Source organism: Loxodonta africana, chromosome 24 (assembly GCF_030014295.1).
Source record: "Loxodonta africana isolate mLoxAfr1 chromosome 24, mLoxAfr1.hap2, whole genome shotgun sequence".
Classification (NCBI taxonomy): Eukaryota; Metazoa; Chordata; class Mammalia; order Proboscidea; family Elephantidae; genus Loxodonta; species Loxodonta africana.
This window is the reverse complement of record NC_087365.1, coordinates 26,879,949-26,894,851: the sequence shown is the minus strand read 5'-3', so window position 1 is coordinate 26,894,851 and position 14,903 is coordinate 26,879,949. Positions and strand designations below refer to the sequence as shown.

General features: G+C 39.2%; 1 protein-coding gene across 7 annotated transcripts in view; it reads right to left on the bottom strand.

Moving 5' to 3' along the window:
* The window catches only part of DNAAF9 (dynein axonemal assembly factor 9), a 155,880-nt gene that overhangs the window by 85,236 nt on the left and 55,741 nt on the right, over positions 1-14,903 (bottom strand). For all 7 annotated transcript variants that reach the window (XR_010319220.1, XM_064275836.1, XM_064275837.1 and 4 more), the window contains 5 exons: positions 13,239-13,337; positions 10,792-10,847; positions 9,101-9,236; positions 3,326-3,407; positions 2,328-2,364 (listed from right to left, as the gene is read on the bottom strand). Coding sequence is in view for 6 of the 7 variants with exons in the window: in XM_064275836.1 (XP_064131906.1) it covers positions 2,328-2,364; positions 3,326-3,407; positions 9,101-9,236; positions 10,792-10,847; positions 13,239-13,337 (410 nt within the window). In the remaining variant the exon portion in view is untranslated. The remainder of the gene's footprint in view (positions 1-2,327; positions 2,365-3,325; positions 3,408-9,100; positions 9,237-10,791; positions 10,848-13,238; positions 13,338-14,903) is intronic.

Sequence of the window (14,903 nt, the reverse complement as noted above, 5' to 3'; positions counted from 1 at the left end):
AATCTTTTAATAGGTAAAGGAAGGTGATAGGAGTTTGAGGGCTGGAAGGAAACACAGAAATGATCTGGTCCAATCCTCTCATTTTACAGATGAAGCAAATGAGGCCTAAAGAGTTGGAGTAAGTGGTCCAAGGCCACAGCAAATTAATGGCAGACCCAAACTCAGGTCTGCTCTCAGCCTGGTGCTTTTTCCATGTGCTACATCACATTACCATCTCCTCCCATTTTCTTCTTGGCACCTGCACCACACCTCCACACTTTAGGTAAAGATCTGAACTGGGAAGGAGAAGAAAAAGGGAAATATAAAATACTTAGACTAAAATGACAGCTCCAAAGGTCTACAATATATCCTGAAGATTAATGGCCATGTAAGGACAGATGGCCCTAGTAGGAAGGGGCCTGGCAGGGACACTGACAATGAGCTTGGTCACTTTCAGGTGTTGGAATCCTCTACACTTTGACACTAAGGGTGAGGTTTCATAGAAGCCAACCCCAAAGATATGTGACGATAACTCCCAGCTTGATTAAACCTTCCCGAAGTACCAACACTGGTCAGGCCTCCTCCTGCTTGACCTTCTCCTACACAGACCCTCAGACAAGAGCTCAGCTCACAAGCCACCTGGCTACCGACATATACAGTGGTCTAGATGGGAGGCATACAACCCATGACAGGGAGGGACAGCTCTCTGCCTGGATGGTGTTGCTGTTGCCTTCACTAGGTCTCTACAAGGCCCAGTTCCACTAGTCCTGAGGTCTGGCAAGTCTTCTGACGTAGGCCCAGGCACTCTTCCATATTAGTCCCTGAAACTGGGCACCAATGGGGCTCATCCATGAGGCCCTAAAAGGCAAGGGGAGGTGCCTGGCAGGACTGACAAAGCCTTACCTAAGTGTAAGACAAAATGTCTAGGGTACAGAATGAGGGTCCAAGGAAGTGGCTAAGCATAGCTCGCAAGGGAAGCACAAGCAGCTATAAAGCAAGACTGCATCCATCAACATGAGGAAATAGCTGACTTGCTGCTAAGTGAAGAAAACCCTCAAAAAAACTACACACACCACTATGATTCAAAACCCCAAAACCAAACCCACTGCCGTCAAGTTGATTCCGACTCATAGCGACCCTACAGGACAGAGCAGAACCGCCCCATACGGTTTTCAAGGAGCGCCTGGTGGATTCGAACCGCTGACCGTTTGGTTAGCAGCCATAGCTCTTAACCACTATGCTACCAAGGGTTTCCCTACTACGATTAGAGCTACATAAAACCTAAATGCATAATAATAAAAGAATAACATTAAGAAGTGCCAGAAAGGAGGAATTATGGCTGATTTTCTTTTCTCTATTTTTTCACATTTTCTGGAGTGTGATTATATTACTTGTATTATATACATATTTTTCCAATATAGCTTCATGGGTCTTAACCCTAGAAATTTTGGACTCAGTAGCGGTGGAATTGGGCCTGGGGTACTCATATCTTTGAGAAGTTCCTTAGGTGCTTATTTGTGGCCTGTCATTGCTGGCCTGTGGAAGCCCTGGTCTGGGCCTTGCCAGTTTATACTGAGACATTTATTTAAGTAATAATAAAACTATATGACATTCGTATTTCGGAAGGAGAATGCTTTTTGGAATTCAGCAGCTTCAGCATTAATGAGTTTATTTCCTGTCTTTGGCTTCCTGCTGCATGTAGGGGAGAGAAGTCAACACTAGGACCTGTCTAAGGGTGCACAGCTTGAGTTCAGATCCCAGCTCTGCTCCCTAAGCCTGGGTGTCAAATCCTGAGCAAATACTCCTCAGACCAGATGGGGTTTCACACAGATTCACTCAATGAGTTTCAGGATGTTTTATTTTTAGGGAAGCCCCCAATAAAAACTACACTATGTAGAAAACATTAAGGAGAGCTACATCGTTTATAAGCATGGGTGCTCAAAGTAGGAAGTTCTGTAGCGAGGAGCAGGTGGCAAAGCTGGCAGGGTCCTCTGGCCTGGGCTCCAAGCTGAGAGACAGGGGTTGGAAGCTACAAAGCTCTGTGTACCTCTTAAACCAGGTGTCCTAACCACTGCTGATCTCAAAAAGGGAGTAGATGGGACGGCCACAACTTCTGGATAAACTCAACTTTAGAAACCCATAATCAAATCAAACCTTTTGCCATCAAGTCAATTCTGAATCATAGTGACCCTACAGGACAGAGTAGGACTGCCCCATAGAGTTTCCAAGGTGCTCCTGGTGGATTTGGACTGCTGACCTTTTGGTTAGCTGCCTTAGCTCTTAACCACTACGCCACCAGGGATTCCCAACTTCAGAAAAGAAAAAATAAAAAATAAATGAAGACTTACATTTGTTCAGTTTTCTTGGGCAGCTTATTGTCATCACCTGTGATGTATTAAGAATGTGACAAGATCACAGGACATGCAAACATTTCGCAAGGAAGCTAGACTTTCTTAAACTTAATTACAAAGAGATGTCAAGAGCTACATTATTATTTAAGTTAAATACAGTACAAGCACAAACAACAGCAAAACCAAGCTACTCCTGGAATCTTCCTGGACCTCCACCCTTTGTCTGACGTTTCCTCTTTCACCACCCACCCAACATCACCACTGAACACCAGAGGACGTGTGAAATCTGAAACTCTGCAATGTTTTTGCTTTCATTTTTAGTATTTTAAAATAGGAGGTATAAGCAAGCAAGCTGTGTACTGCCTTTTTCCTCATCTTCTTAATCGTCTGACCTAAGTCATGCTTCTTTCTAGAGTTTACCGGCCTATGTAACACCCAGGAGAAAAACCTGCCTCTGACACACTGTGTAGTGGTGCTGAGATCCTCATCATTCTAGAGGTTCTCCTCCCCATCTCTTTGGATATCTGCAGTTTCCAGTTATCTTCGCAAGACAGGAGGCCTGGTCAGCCCAGCCTTTTTGGATGGCCCCGCAGCATGGAGCCCTTGCTCCTGTGAGTGTTCACAGCTCCGGGGCATCCTTCTCCCATGGCCCTTCCCCACTTTTCCTCACAAACAGTCAGGCAGGCACCTGGCTGAGTTTTCAAACTCTCTTGCAGCCCATACCCCCTGTAATCGTCTTTGCCTTTCTTCTGATACTGAGCACATGATCTTACACATGGTTAGACTTAGTATATATTGAACTGATTGGTTTTTTTCTCCTGAAATGCATTCTGTGAGAAATGGTTAGGTACATCCACTACCCAGCTGTACTAAGAGAGGGAGTGAGAGGCCCACAAACTGGGAATCATGGGCTTCTGCGCAAAGTGGTAATCATGAGTCAACTTCTAACTTATGGGAGAAGCCATAATATGGGAGAAACGACTATGGGGACTTACCCAAGTAAGGAATGTGAGTAGCTCCAAAAAAGTATGTTCTAGAGCAAGCAAGGGGTCCCTTTGGGGAGACGCACTGTGCCACCTGGATGTCAGAAAAAAAAAAGGAACAGGAATTAGTTGTGTCAGGAGTGTGACTTACTGCTATAGAAACAAAAAGTGTATAGTTAATGGAAACCAATTTTATTTTACAAACAGCTGGTTTATTATTTCATACAGGCATGGTGAAAAAAATCTCCTTTTTCTTCCCAAAGGTACCTTTTTTGTGTTTTTTTTTTTTTTTTAATAACTGTGGATATATTCTGTGGTTACTGTTGGGTACTCAAGTCAGCCCAGGATGCTAAAGAATTCACAACTTAGAAGACAGAAAAGAGGAATCGCACTTGGGTTTTGAATTCCATTAATATTCAGTGCAGAGCTTGGGTGAAATGGCAGGGAGATGTGCCGGGCACACCTATGCAGGAAAGGGTGGTGCTACCCAGGTCCTCACCTCCATGTGTATTTCACCTCCGCACATTAACGGAGGAGAAGGTGGTTTTTATGTGCTTATTCTTCTCCCCTACTCAGTTGTTGACTGACACAGAGATGGGAATAGATGCCATTCTCTTTGGGAAATCTAACATTCTCTCGTTAGGGGTTGCAAAATGCCACCACAAGAGCTAACAGAAAAGAAATTAGCACTACATAGAAAAAGTAGCTAAATGTGATACACATATTCATTCCTACTTTGCTACATTGCTTAAGGAAGTCAAACCAGAATATATGGCACTTTTCTATGATATTGTGAAATCCAAGGTACAGGTTTGAAATGAGGACTTACTCTAATCTATAATTTAGTAAACATGGATCCATATTACCATGACCCTGAATGAAAACTCTCTTATTTATTTCTAATTGTCAGTTAATATATGTATCTTCTCAATTAAAACATGATCCTTGGGTTTCCAAATTTTCCTTTTTTTTTTAAGTGCTAAAAAATAAATTTGGGTAAGCACACATTAAAGTCAAATCTATTGCCGTTTACGTTAGACAATAAATTGGTACAACAGAATTTGCAAATGTAACATAAAACCTGTTTCAATAACCTGAGCTTCCATGCTTTATACGGCACTTACCATTTAGTAAATTATTCACAAATGGCACAGAAATGGAAAGGGTGGGCATGTTACCTAGGACTAGAGCTGAAGACGAAGGGTCACAATTTGGGGCCCGCCAGCCCCAGGACCAGATTTGTGATCTCATGGAAGTCCTTGACTACACTGAATTTCTGTGTTTGTAAAATAAAGATCTGATGACAACATTATTATTATAGAAAGCTGTATAAAGACCCCAGCTACACTTTCAAAGATTTCACAGCACCACCCTCACTGACGCTCCTACTAATCTGTGAGATTCTTGAAGGCAAACACCATGCCTATATATTCCCTGCATCTAGCACAGTGATTGGCATAGAAGAGACACTTAATACGGATTGTTAAATTAACGAACGAAAGCCCGTTGGCTTTGCAGTCACACAGCTCTAAGAACAGAAACCGGTTATACTGTTCACAACCTAGGCGAGCATTTCTTTTTCTGTTTAATTTTTTTTGAGCTAAAATAACATAAAATTAATCATTTTAAAATTTAGAGTTCAGTGGTGCATTGGTTTTATCCTCATATTTTCTCTCTTTCTTCCTGATGTTCTAAGATTCCTTATCATTTCCTCTCTGTTTAGACAGAACTTCTTTAGTCATTCTTTTAGGGTAGGTTTGTTGCCAACAAATTCTCTTAGTTTTCCTTAATCTGAGAATGTCTTGATTTCCCCTTCATTCCTGAAGGATATTTTCACTAGATATAGAAATCCAGGCTGACAGTTCTTCTCTTTTAGCACTTGAAAAATATTGTACCACTTCCTTCTGGCCTCCATGGCTTCTGATAAGAAATCCAGTGTCATTTGAATTATTTTTTTTTATAGGTAAGTGCTGTTTCTCTCTGGCTGTTCTCAACACTTTTTGTCTATAGTTTCCAGAAGTTTGACTATGATGTGTCTTAGTGTGGATATCTTTGAGTTTATCCTATCTGGGCTTCACTCAGCTTTTTGTCTTTTGACACTCAGGTTCATGTCTTCTGACAAATTTGGGAAATTTTCAGCCATTACTTCTTTGAATACTTTTACAGCCCCACCCTCTTTTTTCCCTCCTTCTGGTACTCAGATGACAAGACTACTGCTTTGCGATAGTCCCACAGATCTGAGGCTCTGTTCCTTTTCTATCAGTCTACTTACTTCCTCTACGGCTGGGAAATTTCTTATGTTCTGTTAAGTTCACTGATTTTTTTCCTCTGTTCTCTCCATTTTGCTACTGAGCCCATTCATTAGGGTTTTATTTTAGTTATTGTATTTTTTAGTTCTAAAATTTCCATTTGGTTCCTTTTTGCATCTTCTATTTCATTGCTGACACTTCTTTTTTTCCATTTATTTCAAGGGTATTCTTAACTGTTCACTGAAGCATTTTTATGATGGCTTGTCTAAAATCCTTGTCAGATCATTCTAACATCTGTGTTATCTCAGTGTTTTCATCTGATGACTGTCCTTTTTCACACAGTTTGAGATCTTCAGTGATTTTTTTCAATTGAAACCTAGATACTTTTTGTGGTTTCCCTAGAGTTTGCAATTACGTATTTATAACTAATCTAAGTTCACCTTTGAATTACCCTATATCTCTTCATCTGTAGCACAGGTAGCCTGGAACAGAGTACTCCGATTTCTTCCCTCTTGTCCCTTATGACATTGCTGTCATTCATTTCGCTTGTCCCCATGCTGTAATAACCCAACACATTGTTACTATTTATTACGTTAAAAAGTTATCTTTTAGATAATTAAGAATAGGAAAAAAATGTTTATTTTACCTTAATTTATTCCCTCTATGATGCTTTTCTCTATGTAGATCCAAGTTTCTGACCTATATAATTTTCTTTTTACCTGAAGAATTTCTTTTAACATTTCTTGAAAGGTAGGTCTTCTGTCAATAAATTCCCTAAATTTTTGTTTGTTTGATAAAGTCTTTATCTCTCCTTTACTTTTTAAAAAAAAATTTTAAAGATACATAATATATATAACGTATGCCATCTCAACAATTTCTACAATTCAGTGACATTGATTACAGTCTTCATTCTCCTTTGCTTTTGTTTTATTACGGTAATATATACATGACAACACATACAACATTTTACTGGTTTCAACGTGGACACTTCAATCACATTGATTACGTTCTTCAACCTGTGCATGCATTTTTGCTCTCTTTTTCTAAATTATCCCACCACATAACATATCTTCAATGGACTCTAAGCAAAAACTCTCTTGCCCCCTCCCTCTTGCCCCGGTAACCACTACTTACTTTTGGTTTCCTGTATCTGCTTATTTCATATCAGTGATATCACACAGTATTTGTCCTTTTGTGTCTGACTTATTTCACTCAGCATAATGTCCTTGTTATGGACTGAATTGTGCCCCCCCCCAAAAAAAATGCATTTGGTAAATCCTAACCCCTATACCTGTGGTTTAGAGCTGACCCTCTACTTTACCAAGCATGAGGTCCTTCTCCACAGACTGGTCCCTCCTGATAACATGTTCAAAGTACTTGAGACTATGAGGACTTGCCATCCTCACTTCTAAGGAACATTCTGGCCGTCCTTCTTCCAAGACAGATTTGTTCTTTCTTCTGACAGACCACGGTAAATTCAATACTCTTTACCAACACCATAATTCAAAGGCATCAATTCTTCTTCGGTCTTCCTTATTCATTTCCAGCTTTTGCATGCACACATGAGGCGACTGCAAATATCATGGATTGGGTCAGGTGCACCCTAGCCCTCAAAGTGACACCTTTGCTTTTGAACACTTTAAAGAGGTCTTTCACAGCAGATCTACCCAATGCAATACGTTGTTTGATTTCTTGACTGCTGTTTCCATGGTGTTGACTGTGGACCCAGGTAAAATGAAATGCTTGGCAATTTCAATCTTTTCTCCATTTATCATGTTGCTTATTGGTCCAGTTGTGAGGATTTTTGTTTTCTTTATGTTGACGTGTAATCCATACTGAAGGCTGTAGTCTTTGATCTTCATCAGTAAGTGCTTCAAGTCCTCTTTGCTTTCAGCCAGCAAGGTTGTGTCATCTGCTTATTATAGAATGTTAAGGAGTCTTAAGTCAAGGTTGGTGAGCATTTTTTCTTTCAATCCTTTAAATATTTCACTCCATTCTCCTCTAATTTGCGTGGTTTCTAATGAGAATTCTGCTGTAATTCTTATCCTTGTTCCTAGAGGGTAAGGTGTTTTTACCCTCTAGCTTCTAGATTTTCTCTGTCTTTGGTTTTCTGCAGTTTGAATAAGATATCCCTGGATGTAGAGTTTTTGGTATTTACGCTGCTTAGTGTTCTCTGAGCTTTTTGGATCTGTGGTTTAGTGTCAGTCATTGTCTAAAAGTTTTCTGTCTTGCTAGACTGTCCCTTTCCTGGTCCTTTGGCTAGAGAGAACAAGCTTTCCTTGGGGCTTCTTTGTCTACAACCATTGGCATTTCTGAGTTGTTGGCTTCTTCAACTCCAAGTATGGTATATATGAGGCAAAAAGAAAACCCAGTGAACTCACCACCATCTTGTTCCTTTGGTCCTGAGGTCTATAGTAAGTCTGCCTTCTTTTTCCCAACTTTTAGAGTTTTCTTTTGTTCGTTTTGTATGTAATGTCCAGGGTCTTCAGTGGGAAGAATAGGGAAAATCTGTCTACTTCATCTTGCCAGAAGCGGCAGCCAGATAGTATCCTCTAGTTTTGAGTTACTATGTGTAGACAGCAAGTTAAGATTATACAAAGAGGCCTATGCCATTTGGCATTTTCTACATATTCTAAGAGTGCTCTGGGGGTTAAAACAGGGCCCAAACCTTCAATTTACAGGGCAGCAAGATTCTGACGGCACACCTATTCTTATAGTCCTTCCTCCTGGACTAGCCTGGAGGCAGGTCTGGGGTCCCAGCTCAGAGAAATCAAGCTACATTCTTTTAGGTCACATGTTCTCCAAATCCAAATTAGAAAATAATAATATCTACCTCCCCAGCTTTCCTGATTGTCAGAAAATTTTAAAAACTTAAAATTTCATTAAGATAGCATAGACTTTTACAATTACTGCACTCCTATATTCTAGTCTAATGTTTTCTTTAAAAGAATGTGGCTGACAATACCATCGAGTGCAAAAATCTCCTCTCTGGCATTCTTAATAAAAGAAGATTGATCTATAAGGTTTATGTCCTTAAATATTAACAGTCAAGACATAACAAACTCAGGTTAGTAAAGCTATCTATTTTCAATTTAATTTAAAAATATTATTCTACTACTCTCTCTGACAACCTAAAGAGTTTGGGTTGTGAAAGTTTTCCCTTTTTCCTTCAAATATTTCAAAACTGAATATGATGTTTTCAAATTATGCCCAGTACCGATACAAAAATGGAGCCCTGGTGGTGAAGTCGTTAAGAACTCAGGCTGCTAACCAAAAGGTCCGCAGTTTGAATCCACCAGCCATTCCTTGGAAACCCTATGGAGCGGTTCTACTCTGTCCTATAGGGTTGCTATGAGTTGGAATCGACTCAATGGCACACAACAACACACAAAGATACATGCGGCAAGTTTCCAATTCTTTTCATCCTTAAAAAACTTCAAGTTCAGGCTTAAATCAACACAGTAACTGGTAAAGTCTCTCCCCCTCCCCTCTATTTGATAATAAACCTAATTAAGCACCGGGTAGTCAAGCCACTCACCATGTGTTTGGCAAAGCTCCCACCAGGGCCAGTGCTGCGTACCAGGTGCCCTTCTGAAGGGAAGTTAAAGTTGCCAGCATTCAGGTTTTCTCGTGTGGAGTGATTACCAAAGAGAACAAATGGCTGCCTATTAGGGCTAGAGATGCAAGTCAAAAACATGTGATTAGAAAAGTGTCTCTTGGCCAGGGTGGCAACTTCGCATGTCCTGAGTAAATTCTCGGGCTTTTTTGAGTGGTATCATGCAGTTTGAGGAAAGGGGACAGGAAAGTCCACCTAAAACTCTTGGCTGGCTGGGTAGGAATCCCAGGTGTCTCCAACTCCCCCTACTGACCCATAGGAACAAGCCATTTTGGGACATAACTAAACTCAAGCCAGGTTTATATTTTTGGCTTGTCCTACTTCTTGAGGAGTAAGTTCTACACGTTTGCTGTCCATGATGCAGCGAGAGAGCAAAGTCCCAGTTTTATAAAATAGCATTTTAATAGATATACAAATTTTAAAAAAGGATACTAATTGTGTACTCAGACTACAGAATAGTTATCAATTCCTGAATAACTTTCAGGAGGAAAGGGGGAGAGGATGGTTGAAATGTTCTCACCAACACATTTACCTGCCCTTGTACCTGCCTCCTCCTCTTCCTTCCTCTTTTGGCTATACTTTTTTCTGTCACTTTTTGCACGCTCCTCAGCCCACTCTAATCTATCTTCTCCATCATTTCACTCCAAAAAGCTCTTGCAAACATCACCCAATGACTTCCATGTAGCTAATCCAATGGAAGTCTTCAGCCTTTGCTTCCTTGCTCTCAGAAGCATCTGACACCCTCCCAGCTCAAGAGCTGTTGCCTCTCAGTTTCCCTTATCAATCATCTTCCTCTTCTACCTGGCCTTTGAATATTATTAGCGTTTTACCTTCGGCTTCTGCTCTCTCCTCTCCTCTCTCACGATCCACTCCCTAAACCTGTTTGCCCTCCATAAACAGTACCACTGTTCATCCAGGGACCGAGCCAGGCCTGAGAGGCCTCCTTGAATTATCCTGTTTTCGCATCACCTAAATCCAATCAGTCTACGGAGTTTCATTGCTATTTGTCCATTTACCTCCATTCACATGGCCACTGCCCTAGTCCATGACACCATCATTTCTTTCCTGGACAACTACAATGTTTTCTCACTATTTACCTTCCCAACACAGCCGTGCATTGTGGAACCTGGAGTGAGACCTGGCTGCCTCTTCAAAACTTTTTTCTTTGGAAAAAGAAATTAGCAATCAGCTATTCCAACTGCCAGGTGAATTTAGATAATTATGTATGGAAAATGGTGCCGTCAAGTCCTCTTACTTGAGGACTAGTAACGGGTTTTATCTGCTTGACTGTATAAAAGGATAAAATTTGTGTCTTTGCCATCTCTTTAGTGGACTGCCTGTGATGTGCGTCACATTCTGGTTTAATGTTTATTAAATGTTTTAAAAGCTCATTTACTATAAAATTATAGGAAAACAAAATAGGAGACTGAAAAAGCACTGAAACAGAAAAGTTTACAGAACAAGGATTTCTTATCTTCTGATGACTAAACTTGAATTGTAGATTCTCCTGACTCACAGCTTCTGGACTTACAGACTCCCCCATGTCCACCCCACATCCTTTGTCTCCTCCATTTTCTCTATTAATATTGACCCTTCTTCTCTGAGAACTTTACCTGTTTTCAGTTATATGGCTGGAGATCATTCCATGACTGAAATAACTTCTGAATGGCTAAAAAGAAGCCAATATTGTATACATTAGAATCACAATTTTGTAAAACAATCATTAAAAATCCTCATATACATATGTATATACACACACAAACATATATCCACACAATACATGTGATTATATATGACTTCATCTAAAAAATCAGCAACCAATAGGAATCCAAGGAACTTAGAAGGACACTAATAGAAACTTTCTGGGAAACCAAAGAAGTAATTCTTAGCTTTTGTGCTAGGCTAAATGCTAATCAAAAATTAATATCCAAGGTCTATTGTCAAAAGAGTCCAAAATTTCAAAAGGCAAATTTAACCTCCTAATTAATATCTATTGTATTTTTTCCAATTATGCAAGTAATACATATTTATTATCCAAAAAACCTGCTGCCGTCGAGTCGATTCTGACTTACAGCGACCCTATAGAACAGAGCATAACTGCCCCATAGAGTTTCCAAGGAGTGCCTGGTGGATTTCAACTGCTGACCTTTTGGTTCGCAGCCTTAGCACTTAACCACTACGCCACCAGGGTTTCCATAGGACATGATAAAAACCACCTACAATCTCTAAGTACTGTTTGGGTACATTTTCTTCCTATCTTTCTTCTAAGGTAGAATGTGTGTGATTATACTAAAGTTTATTAAATAGTCCTCTATTCTTGGAAGTTGATATTGTTACTAATTCTTCCATATCATGAATAATACTGTAATGAATGACTTTTCATAAATTTTATCTGCAGCTTTGATTATTTTCTTAAGGAGGATCTGGAAATAAAATTATAGGATAAAAAGACAGAAATATACTGCCAAACTGTTTTCCAAGAAAGTTTTATCAACTTACATTCCCATTTACAGTATATGTGTGCCTATCTTATTATATCATCATAAGCACTATTACATGTTTTAAATATATTGCCAAGTTGAAAAATGAAAATTGGTACCTCATTATTGTTTTATTTTATATCTTTTTGATTTTTAATGATATAGAATATTTTACATATGGTCAGTAGCCATTTGGGTTTTCTCCTTAGTTCACTTTACCTGTTTACTTACATCCTTTGGATGTTCATCAACTGAAGTACTGGTGTTTGTCTTACTGATTTGTAAAAACTCTTTACATATTAAAATAAGAGCTAAAGTTTACTGAGGGCCTATGTGTGAACTGTGATAGGCACTTAAATGCATCATCTCAAGTACTCCTAGTTATAATCTATGAGGTACATTCTATCATTATCCCCTCTCTACAGATGACTTTCCTAAGACATAAAGATAAACTTGTCCAAGACACGGAGCTAGTAAATTACATAGCTGGAGTTCTAGTTGGGTAGTCATTTGGAAAAAAAACAAAAAGATAAAATTAGATCCATATCTCACATCATACATAAGAAAAAACTTCAGATGGATTAGGAATCCAAATATAAAAAAAATTAAACCACACCAAGTACTAGAAGGGTGAATTTTTCTTTAACCTTAGTTTAAAGCTTTTCCCTACACAATGACTCAAGATCCAGAGGCAATAAAGGAAAAGACTGATAAATTTAACTACATAAAAAAAAATTTTATATGGCAAAACAGCAAGTCCAAAGACAACTGACAAACTTTCAAGAAATACTTGCCATATATACAACAGACAGAAAGATAACGGCCCCCAAAAAGAACTTTTAAAAACTGAAGGGACAAAGGACCTAAAACTATGCTCTGTGGTTCAGTTAATAATACTGTACCAATATTAAAATGGGAAAAGGACATCAAAGCAAAATGTAAAAATAACCCTCAAACACATGACAAATGTTCAAATTTACACCTAATTAGAGAAATGCAAATTAAAATAACACTGAGATACCATTTCTCACCTGTGAGACTATCCAAAATTTAAAAAATGACAACACAATCTATTAGTGAGGCTGTGATGAAACACATCCTCCTATATTTTGCTGATGGAAATGCAAATGGGTAAAGCCCTTCTGAAGAGAAATTAGGCAACAGCTAACAAACTGCATATACACTTACCTTTTGACCCAGCAATTCTATTCCTACATCTATATACTTCCAATGGGAACTCTGGTGGGATAGTGGTTAAGTGCTACAGCTGCTAACCAAAAGGTCAGCAGTTCAGATCCACCAGGTGCTCCTTGGCAACTCTATGGGGCAGTTCTACTCTGTCCTATAGGGTCAGACGGCAATGAGTTTTGTTTTTTGTTTTTTAATAGGGTCACTATGAGTCAGAATCAACTTGACAGCAACGGGTTTGGTTTTGGTTTTTATGGAGAGGGGACTTCTTTGTAGCATATAATAAAGGAAATGATATCTAAAACAAATTAGGATGATAGCTTTATATTTTTAAAAATAAAAACAAAAACAAAAAAAATTTCTTCTTTCTTTCTGACCCTTCCCTTACATACCTCACCCGCTTGAGATTCAGAAAGTTCCAAGAGGAAAGGAATTTCTGTGTCGAAATTAGCAAAGAAGCTAGTCCACTGGTGTTCAAAAGTCACTAAATCCTAGGAAGAAAATGAGAAAGATCATCTCTTTGGTCATATAATGAGGGTACTTTAGAAAAAGAGAATCAATAATGAAACTGCATCTGATCTCAAAATACCAGAACATTTAAATACACTGTTTTAAAAGGTAGAAGTGAATTACTGATACATGCTACCACATGGGTAAACTAAAAGACACTATGCCAAGTCAAAGAAGCTAGACCCAAAAGACCACTTGGGACATGATTCCAGTTATATGAAATATCTAGAAAAGGCAAATCTATGGAGACAGGAAGTAGATTAGTGTTTGCCTGGGGCTGGAAGTGGGAATGGAGACTGATGGCAAGTGGGCACGAGAGATCTTTTTGGGTTGATAGAAATATTCTAAAACTGAATTGTGGTGATGGCTTTACAACTCTGTAATTTTTACAAAAAATCATTGAATAGTACACTTAAAACAAGTGAGTTTTATGGTACGTAAATTATACCTCAATAAAACTGTTTTTTAAAAAGGAGCAATAGCCCCCAAACGCCTTACTTTAGCGGTCCTTATTAGAGGAAGGAGTTATTTATGAGGCACCCAAAGGATAGTACTACATCCAGTGCCAAAAGGGACACGTCACTGAAGTGCAATTCAAGGGGGCCAGAGAAGTACTGAGGTGCTCTGCACCCTTCCCACCTGACTCCTCTACCTGCAGCCTCTACTCCCTCCCCATCCCAGCTGTGTTTCAGCCTCCTCACTGAACTCTGCTGCTCCTGATCACCATCACTACCTTTTGCTACCAGCTTTTCTTTAAGGCATCATCAGTTACCCCCAAAGCACTAGCTTTGGTTTGCTTGATTTAGATACTCCTGAAATAATATCTTTGTCCTTGTCTTGAAGCTGCTGATAATTTGTACTCAAATTGGACAGTCAGCTTCACTATCCATCTCGTGCTAAGTTTAAAAGGTCAGGCTCCCAGCCTAGTGCCTCACTCACAGCAGGCATTCTGTTTGCTGCACCAAAACTGACCAACCAGACCTATGCTGCTTCATTCTTCTCTCCCAGTCGAGCTTGCACAGCCACTCAGAACTGTGGGTTCTGCACTCATCATGTATTGACTCTATTTCTGGTCCTGGGCATAAAGCACAAATGGACCTCTGCTGGGAATAACTGACAGCGTAAACCACATTCTCACTAATGGCTTCTCTACTTGTTGTCTAGGCTATCTCTCTCTCTATGTATATCTTCACATATATATATATATATATATATACATATACATGTATTATTATAAATATTATGAATTATATATAACCGTTTTCAATAATCACGTAGGTGTCAGTACTCATATTGTTTTCTACGCTTTATGTATAACGTGGGATAAGACAAACCAATTAATTATGACATAGTCCAATTCTATCATCCCAGTGTCCTTGCAAAACAGGATTTTGTTATGGGAAAAAGAAATAAATGTAAAATAGAAGCAGTTAAGAAAACATTCAGTGGTTCTGAATTTGTACTAGAGGTGTAAGAACAAACTCATGAGGTGTGTGTGTACACCTGTATGTGTGTGTATATATACATATGTGTGTGTGTGTGCACAT